The 10,096-nt window shown below is 46.1% G+C and overlaps 1 protein-coding gene across 5 annotated transcripts in view; it reads right to left on the reverse strand.

The window, feature by feature from the left end:
- Positions 1-10,096, reverse strand: part of SLC39A11 (solute carrier family 39 member 11) — a 665,003-nt gene that overhangs the window by 610,297 nt on the left and 44,610 nt on the right. For all 5 annotated transcript variants that reach the window (XM_068264569.1, XM_068264567.1, XM_068264568.1 and 2 more), the window contains exon 3: positions 6,443-6,481. In XM_068264569.1, the coding sequence (XP_068120670.1) occupies positions 6,443-6,481 (39 nt within the window). The remainder of the gene's footprint in view (positions 1-6,442; positions 6,482-10,096) is intronic.

Below are 10,096 nucleotides of genomic sequence, written 5' to 3' on the forward strand. Positions count from 1 at the left end.
GAAAAAATACACCTTTATTTCCAAATACTATATGGTCGCCATACTTTGTACTAGGGTCATAATTAAAATCTTGTGATAACCAGGACAAATAGGCAGATACAATGTGTGGGTTTTATGTACAGTAGCCGTGTTTATATTAAAACTATAGGGGATGAAATTAGAGACATGGTGTATTTTTTTTCCTTGTTTTTCCCTTTAAAATGCATAGAAAATAAGGTAATTACTGAAAACAAATATCAACCCCAAAAAGCCCAATTGGTGGTGAAAAAAACAAGCTATAGATCATTTCATTGTGATAAGTAGTGATTAAGCTATTGGCAAATGAAAGGGATGAGCACTGAAAGGTGAAAATCACTCTTGGGTAAAAACCCCTTTGGGGTGAAGTGGTTAAAGTGAACCTGAGGTGAGATATATGAAGGCTGCCATATTTATTTGCTTTTAAACAATGCAGATTGCCTGGCTGCTCTGCTGCTCCTCTGCCTCTAATGCTTTCAGCCATAGACCCTGAACAGGCATGCAGCAGATCAGGTGCTCTGACTGAAGTGTGATGGGATTAGCTGTATGCTTGTTTCAGGTGTGCGATTCAGCCACTACTGCAGCCAAATAAATCAGCAGGACAGCCAGGCAACTGTTTAAAAGGAAAAAAAATATGGCAGCCTCCATATCCCTCTCAATTCAGGTTCACTTCAAATTCAGATCATTGCCATGAAAGTGGCAGCGTGCCCGCTCTCCACCCTTCCCCTCACCACTGGTTCCATCTGTAGAACATTGCCAAGTGTGCTGCAAAATGTCCTCCCCACATCTTTGCTGGTTCCACAGACACTCGTTCCCCTGTACTGGATTCCAAATTCATTTTTTCGTGGCGCCTCTTTCCTTCCAGTATTACGCTCACCCAGTGCCAGTTCTCCCATAAAGCAAGGTGAAACACTTGCATCAGGCGCAGAGATTACAGGGGCGGCATGTTTGTACTGTGTTGACACTAACAGCATGCAGTCAGAGCAGGTGGAGAGCGAGGTGAAGATGTCATCAGTGGGGAAAAGCAGCTTGTTGTGCTGTGTGAGGAGTCTGACATTGAGTGAGGAGGGGGGAGGCAGGAGAGCATCATTATGGAAAAGCAGCTTGTTGTGCTGTGCGAGGAGTCTGACATTGAGTGGAGAGGGGAGGCAGGAGAGCATCATTGGGGAAAAGCAGCTTGTTGTGCTGTGTGAGGAGTCTGACATTAAGTGAGGAGGGGGGAGGCAGGTGAGCATCATTATGGAAAAGCAGCTTGTTGTGCTATGTGAGGAGTCTGACAGTGAGTGAGGAGAGGGGAGGCAGGAGAGCAGCAGTGTTTCATGAGCAGTGCTGAGGGTGAGTAGTTTGTTAGTCGTTAGCTGCAGCATGTCATGTCCCAGGTTGTTCAACAGTAGATGAAGCAGAGTAAATTGTCAGGTGCTGTGAGACCATTCCAAATGGGGGAGGGGGGTGGACTTGGTGTTTGCACATCCTTTGCAAGTTTGCCTTAGGCGGCAAAACCGTCTAGAACCAGCCCTGCTCTCCCCCTCCCCCCATCCCCTTATTTGTGGGCAGGGCTTGTATACTTCTAAGTGCCTTTACACTCAGGTTGCTAGTAAGGCACCCACACTTGTATTACTTAGGCTCCCTGCACACTGCAAATCCGATTTGCTATTCCGATTTGCAATTCTGATTTTCCCTGAACGCAAAAAACGCAGCATGCAGTAACGATTAAAAATCAGAATCGCATGTAAAAAACCGATAAATAAAAAAAAAAAAAAAAATCGGAATCAGAATGGCATGCAGTGTGCAGGGAGCCTAATAAACACTTCCTTCACCTGGTGTAATGAAATGACTGCCCTATACAGGGCTCCTGGGGGCTCAGAGTTGAACATATGAACTCTCATCAGTTGTTGTTGTGGAGTCGCGTCTGAGGGCTTGTTCAAATTGGGGCCACTGAATGGCCACCCCCCTTCCTTTGCCTCTTCTTAGTGACCCTCACAGTCCGGGGGGCCCACCTTACAAGGCTCACGGGTGTAAAGATCCTGATGGCAACACTTGTTTTATAACGTGTAGCCGCAAAAACACCTGACCTACAGTATCAGAGACAGGGACGGTTAGTAGCTGGGGGCCCCCTACACCTCTGGGCCCACCTGCAGTTACAGGAGCTGCTCCCCGCTAGTTACGCAATAAATGTGCCATCTATCAAAACACAAAAGTTTACCAAACAGCCCAACCGACCAAACAGTCAATCCATTGTGAAGACATCGAGCGATGTATAAAAAGCAACACGTTTTCCGTCACTCATATCCTCTCACTTCAGCATGTGCTTTCCGCCAGCTCCCCCCGGCCGCCTCCCGATTGGACAACAGCCCCGAGATATGCAGATGAGGTGACGAACGCCTAACAAGAGCCGTCGATCTAAAACCGTCAGGAGTGGACGCCATAATAAAAGAGATGCATGTATTTAAAAGGTCAGCGGTGTCACAGCGCAATGAACAAACACCAGATAGACGCATAATGGCTCGGGGGGAAAATTGCGAGAAAAACAAAAAGGACCTCGCCGTGATGATCTGACGGGTTCAACAGGTTCCATTCGTACGACTGCGGCGCGAGGATAAGCCGCCTAACAGCCCAACGCTTTCCACGGCGCAATTAAAGCAGGCGTGACATTAAAATTCTGGCGTCATGTAAATGAATAGGGCATGTCAGCATCGCCCAATTACAGACTTGTTTTGTATTAATGCAAGCGAGATCAGGTCAGCACACCGTCGTGACAATGCAGTGTTCTGTTTCTTGCATAAGTCAGCACAGACTTGACAATTGTTTCGGAGCAACAAGGGGTCCCCTTCTTCAGAAAAGTGCAGACATACAAATCCACTAAAATAACATCTGCTGTGCATTGTATAAAAAAGATGGACCTCTCTGTTAGAAAGGAAATCATTGTTCCTGACCTGAGCAGACATTCAAATGGAGCTGCCAAGAGTCCGGAGGGTCCGTCAGATGCTAATCACTCCGTGTTGATGCAAAGTTATGTAACTTAAAGTCGACGGCGGCCACTTTTGATTTGTCGATTTCCAAGCTGCAAAAATTTGAGGAAAAATCCCATAAGGATCAGTTCAGATGGGCTTCGGTGGTGCGCCTGTTGGCAGCTCGTTTAGCGGATGTTAAACGCTTTTCTGGTAGGGGGCAGAAGAGCGCTTGGCAATGGTCAGCATCGGGTTCCGGTGTTTCATTGAGGCGTCGTGCAAAGGGGGCGCAGAACCACTGGACCGCAGCCAAGATTAGTGAGTGAGGGGGAGGCAGGATAAAATCATTGGGGAAAAGCAGCTTGTTGTGCTGTGTGAGTCTGACAGTGAGTGAGGAGGGGGGAGGCAGGATAAAATCATTGGGGAAAAGCAGCTTGTTGTGCTGTGTGAGGAGGCTGACAGTGAGTGAGGAGGGGGGAGGCAGGAGAGCATCATTGGGGAAAAGCAGCTTGTTGTGCTGTGTGAGGAGCCTGACAGTGAGTGAGGAGGGGGGTGGCAGGAGAGCAACATTGGGGAAACGCAGCTTGTTGTGCTGTGTACGGTTTAGTGCCTAAAATTAACATTGATTCAGAATTATGGTCATCTTTTCCTAGCTTAACATGGTGGGTCTTTCAGGTCCCTGGAGACTGTAGGTGGGTACATGTTATTCTGCTGAATCAATCTGCTTCAGAGCCATGGCTGCCAGTCAGGGGCAGTGCAGTGCATTATGGGAAAAACTCAACAATGGCTTCTCCTTTCATCTGTCATCATCTCCCTCCAAAAATATAAAATCAGGAAGCCGGCACCATGCAGCAGTATTATAAGCTCTTTTTATATAATTTATAATACAGCATACACAGCAACGTTTCGGAGGGGTCTCCTTTCTCAAGCCATGCTGCTCGAGAAAGGAGATAACCTCCGAAACGTTGCTGTTTATGCTGTACTATAAATTAAATAAAAAGGAGCTTATACGACTACTGGATGGAGCCGGCTTCCTGATTCTACAGTCTGTTGATCCGTGGTGCTGCTGGGTCTGCCTGGGCACATCCCCGGTATTGAGAAAGGCGAGAGAGAGACACTCAGCTACGCTCATCCAAAAATATAAAACAAAATGTTGTTCCCCACTCCACGCTCCAGCAATCTCCCCTCCCTACAAAATGTATCACCGTGCCACTCGTGTCCCAAATGGAGATGATCGATATCGCGGCTAGCAGTTTCCTACGATATTCATTGGACTAGAATCTCGCAAATCACACTCTGGCACATGCAGCCTGAAAAACAATTGGGAATGAAAGGGGAAGCTATTCAATTTATGATTGTTTAAAGGGAGTCTGGAGTGATTCCTAAAAAGATACTCGCCTATTGAGGGAGAAGGCTCTGGGGTCCTAAAGAGCCTTCGCATTCCTCTCATGGTCCCCGCGTTCCTGCGCTGTTACCCCCGTCCAAATCTCCCACCACCGGAGGCTTCTGAAGTCTTCGGGAGCCTGAGTGCAGGTGGCCGGATTTAGGGCAAGGCCACCTAGGCCATGGACTAGGGCACCACAGGAGGAAGGGCACCAAAGCAGCAGGATAAACTCGTGCAGCAGCATTTGCAAGCTTGCAAATGCTGCAATGCAGGGAGATTAGGTGAGTGCCTGACCGCGGTACTCTGCTGCTAGCTGCCTTGCTCTGATACCGAAACCAGGATCATGTAAAATGATGGACATAAATAATGTATTCCATTCCACTATATGTCATCACAAACACAGAACATTTATATCGCGCTTTTCTCCTGGCGGACTCAAAGCGCCAGAGCTGCAGCCACTAGGGCGCGCTCTATAGGCAGTAGCAGTGTTAGTGAGACTTGCCCAAGGTCTCCTACTGAATAGGCACTGGCTTACTGAACAGGCAGAGCCGAGATTCTAACCCTGGTCTCCTGTGTCAGAGGCAGAGCCCTTAACCATTACACTATCCAGCCCCATTACAGGGCCTCTTTAACCATAGTGGTCTGCTTCCTGATGTTTGCATGAAATTTTTGGTCTAAACCCCTACTGGACAGACCCACTGGACGGGGTACTTTTACCAGGAGCTTCTACCGGCCCCCTGCAGACGTCCTGTGCCCACGCCGGGACAAACCGATCCTCCGATCCCCCGCAGCGGGCTGGTTTCGTTTCTGACCAGTCGGCCACTGAGCCTGCGCGGCCCTGGCCTCCATCGCACTCCCATCGATGTACTGCGCATGCACAGTGCGAGAAAATCTTGTACCGTGCATGCGCAGGACGCTCCCGGCAAGGGGAACATGATTGAGGACGCACAAGGCCAGGGCCGCACAGGCACAGTGGCCAACAGATCAGAAACTAAAATATGCATGCACTGGACGTCTGCAGCAGGCCAGCAGAAGCCCCAGATAAGTTCATTAATTTACATTAGTTATGATAATTAAAATAGATTGGTAATATAATCTCTTACCCACCCTGTTTTAAAAGAACAGGCAAATGTTTGTGATTTCATGATGGCAGCCATCTTTTTGGTTGAAAGGGGGCGACAGGGAGCATGAGACAATTCCAACTGTCCTGTGTCCTGAGCACCTCTACCAGTTGCTAGGCAACGTGAACAACAACATAGGAAATCCCATCATGCTCTGCACAGCATCAGGGAAAACAAGCCCGGGCAGTTTTCTTAAATGGGTGGAGCTTAGCTAAAAATGCAGCTAAAAATGATGCTTTGGAAAAACAAAGTTCTGATGCTGTGAAACTGCTAAAGAAACTTCAAGCCTTTTCAGTGCTGCTGAGTAGATTTTTAGTCCGGAGGTTCACTTTGTAAAGGTTCTCTTTAAAGCGGACCTGAACTCTTGCAGAGGACAGGAAAAAAAAAAAACACATAAAGAGATCCACCCTGCATGTAGAGCGTTTGGCCTAATGGAGGAAAGCGCCATATAACTGTTCTGTGTCTGTGTAATTCCTTTATCATCTGTGACTAATCACAAGTGTAATTTGATCGCTCAGCTGTGGCGGTTGGCTGCCTCGGCAGAGCAGCAAATTGGTAAACACAGAATGTTAACCATATTGTCTGCTTCCATGAAAGCAGGAAGTAGACACTGCAGATTTACTGCAGGATTTATATCAGCTGTAACAAAGAAATGTTTTTCTTTAAAAGTTTATTATGCTGTTGCTTATTGTTTAGAGGAGAGAGGAAGTTCTGAGTTCAGGTACGATTTAAAGAGGTTTCTGTGAAATGTGAAAAAAAAGCCTGTGGCACGAGATGTAAATCTCTTCTCCTCCGCTCAGTCATCTCAGGGCTCTATTCTCCGGTGAGCGGAGCTCAGTGACATTACAAGTTACTGAGAGTGACAGAACAATGCGAAGGCCTAATCACAGTCCCGGCTGCTGCAGTATGAGGAACGCTCGGCTGCTGCAGAGACAGCGAGGCACTCCCGCAATATGAAGACATGAAATACTCACCCCAGCCGCAAACCCCAGGCTGCCATCCAGGATCCGCCTCTGCAAAACAACAACACAATACTATTACATGCTGTCATTACATTTTACACAGTGCTTCATCAAAACAACAACACAATACCATTACATGCTGTCATTACATTTTACACAGTGCTTCATAAAGAAGATTACACAGGAACTCTGAGCACCCCATAACATTACCCGAACACATTTGTGATGCTCCCGCTGATTACCTTCTTTCACTGATATTAAGACATCCCCTGAAAGTAAGCCCTAGCAGGAATTTCAAGCATACTCGAAATATAAGCCCTACCCCGAAAGTAAGCCCTAGCGGCAGTAAGGGGAAAAGTATGGCAACTTGTGTCTCTGCTGCAGCCCATGGTCTCAGGGGCAGGACCAAGGCTGCTATTCAGCGAGTGCCGTGATCAGTAACAGAGCCATGGTCCCGCCTACAAGATCATCGACTCCAGTAGAAATAGTTGCCGTACTTCTTCCACATAGGGTAGGTTTCAGAAACTGTATGTGCCAAAACCTATTCCGGGTACAAACCCCTATTTGTACTTGGCAAAATAAAGGACTCTGAAATGCCCCTCCTACTGATTCTGATTGGCCCAGTTCCAAAACCTTCATGAAAGTTGCATGCAAGTCAGCATTAGTATCTTACTGAATATATTAACATATTAATATAATATTGACTATATATAAAAATGATTTTTGATTTGCCGCTAGCCATGAATTTCCAAACCACATAAGGCCTCTTTCACAGTGGGACGTTAAAGTTGCACGTTGTAAAACATTTAGAACGCAGACTAACGCACAGCAGTACAAAGTCTGTGCGACATTCACAGTGCACACATTGCATCGTGTGTAACGTGTAGCAATATTTAGAAAGTGCTGCATGCTGTGCGTTTAGCAATACATTTGCTGTGTTGTGTGTTGCACATGCGCCGTTTTCGTTCCATCAGTATGCGATGAAAACGGCGCACCAAGAGACACAACGCAGTGCAAAATAACGTCCAATTGCATAACCTACATGCGCTGCGTTAGGGGTACGTTGTGCGACTTTAACGTCGCATCAAACGCAACGTCCCACTGTAAAGGAGGCCTAAAGCTGCACTTTTCTAGCCTGGAGTCTGTACTCAAGTTTCAGTGCAGGCAACCCAGGTATTGTCTTTCCCTGCATGTGCAAACAGCTGCCAGAAGAAGGAAGTCCCATGCAGTATGGTTCACATAAAAGTTAAAAAAAAAAAAAAAAAAAAAATTCAGGTGTTTTACGGCATTTAGCGAGTCTGAAACCCCCAAAAAATAATTAAACTGAATCTCCAGACTATAGAAACACCAAGCCTTTTCAGTGCTGCTGAGTAGATTGTTAAACAGTTTTACAGCAGCAGAACTTTGTTTTTCTTACCCAAGCCTCATTTTTAGCAGGACATTTTTCCCCAGACACTGTGCAAAGCATGATGGGATTTCTGATGATGTTCTCCTTCTGCAGTTTTGGTGCAATTATTTTGTTTGTTTGTTTGAATTTGAGATTTGAAGCCTAGCGTGCGCAGCCGGGAGGGGTGATCAGCACACAGGACAGTTGGAACTGTCACCTCCTTTTAACCAAAAAGATGGCTGCCCCCATGAAATCACAAACACTTGCCTGTTCTATTAAAACAGGGTGGGTACGAGATAATATTACTTTATATTGAATCTCATTATGTCTTTATTATCTGATGTTTAAATTGTCAAATAAAGTATTTCGTATTTTTTCAAGTGGTGCTTGTTATGGGGGCTTTCTTTCCTCTTATTCAATTGTGCTTTCCTCCATTAGGCTAAACTCTCTCCATGCAGGGTGGATCTCTCTTTTTTTTATCTGCAAGAGTTCAGGTCCGCTTTAAAGGATACCCGAACTGACATGTGACATGATGAGATAGACATGTGTATGTACAGTGCCTAGCACACAAATAACTATGCTGTGTTCCTTTTTTTCTTTCTCTGCCTGAAAGAGTTAAATATTAGGTATGTAAGTGGCTGACTCAGTCCTGACTCAGACAGGAAGTGACTACAGTGTGACCCTCACTGATAAGAAATTCCAACTATAAAACACTTTCCTAGCAGAAAATGGCTTCTGAGAGCAAGAAAGAGATACAAATTGGAATTTCTTATCAATGAGGGTCACACTGTAGTCACTTCCTGTCTGAGTCAGGACTGAGTCAGCCACTTACATATTTAACTCTTTGAGGCAGAGAAAGAAAAAAAGGAACACAGCCTAGTTATTAGTGTGCTAGGCACTGTACATACACATGTCTATCTCATTATGTCACATGTCACTTCGGGTATCCTTTAAAGAGAACCTTAAAGTGAACCTCCGGACTAAAAATCTACTCAGCAGAACTGAATAGGCTTGGTGTTTCTTTAAAAGTTTCACAGCATCAGAACTTTGTTTTTCCTACCAAAGCATCATTTTTACCTAAGCTCCACCCATTTAAGAAAACTGCCCGGGCTTTTTTCCCCTGATGCTGTGCAGAGCATGATGGGATTTCCTATCTTGTTCACGTTGCCTAGCAACAGGGAGGGGTGATCAGCACACAGGACAGTTGGAACTGTGTCTCATGCTCCCTGTCACCTCCTTTCAACCAAAAAGATGGCTGCCCTTATGAAATAAAACATTTGCCTGTCCTTTTAAAACAAGGTGGGTAAAAGATTATATTACCTATCTATTTTAATTAACATAACTAATGTAACTTAATGACAGTATGTTTGTTTAGGCTGGAGTTACCCTTTAACCTCCCTGGCGGGCTATTAAAACCACCAGGGGGCAGCACAGCACTTTCATTTTGTTTCCTTTAAATCATGCAGCTAGCCTAGCGCTAGCTACATGATAGCCGCTGTGCAGTGGCATCCCCCCTCCCCTTCCGATCAGCTCCGATCAGAGCAAACAGGAAATCCCGAAATCCCGTTCAGAACGGGATTTCCCGTTTGGCTTCCCCCTTCGCCATGGCGACGATCGGGATGATGTCATCCACGTCATGGCGTACAGGTGAGTCCCGATCCACCTCATAGCGCTGCCTGGTGCTGATAGGCCAGGCTGTGCAAGGGGTCGGGGGGGGGGGGGGGGCGCAATGGCAATCGGTAAGTACACGAAGCTAGCAAAGTGCTAGCAGCGTGTAATTTTTTTTTTAAAAAATTATGCAAATCGGCCCATCAGGGCCTGAAAAATCCTCCGCGGCGGCTTAGCCCGAGCTCAGCTCGGGTTTACTGCCAGGGAGGTTAAGATCCAATACTTACCTGAGCTTTGGGAATTCAGTAGGTGGTCCAGAGGCATCCACCATCTTCCATGACCCCACCAATACAGCGATAGGACCCTCAGAACATAGTCAACAATAGTCCAGCGCTGTGTTACATGTTGGTGCTTTATAAATACAACAAATAATAATAACTGATTGACCAATCAAAACTGAAGGTGTGTACCAATTGGTTTACACTCAAGTACACATGGTTGTTGTGTTTCCGCCAATTTTAATAGCCACATATAGGTCCACCTAAACCTCATCACACGTGGCCCTGTACACAGAGACGTATACACTCTCGCTTCAGAATTATTATTTCGTCCGACTGCAGCGGAAGCATTGAAGGAGTTAAACGCAACAGCCCTGCTTATCCGGCGGTCTC

Source organism: Hyperolius riggenbachi, chromosome 12 (assembly GCF_040937935.1).
Source record: "Hyperolius riggenbachi isolate aHypRig1 chromosome 12, aHypRig1.pri, whole genome shotgun sequence".
In the NCBI taxonomy this organism is placed as follows: Eukaryota; Metazoa; Chordata; class Amphibia; order Anura; family Hyperoliidae; genus Hyperolius; species Hyperolius riggenbachi.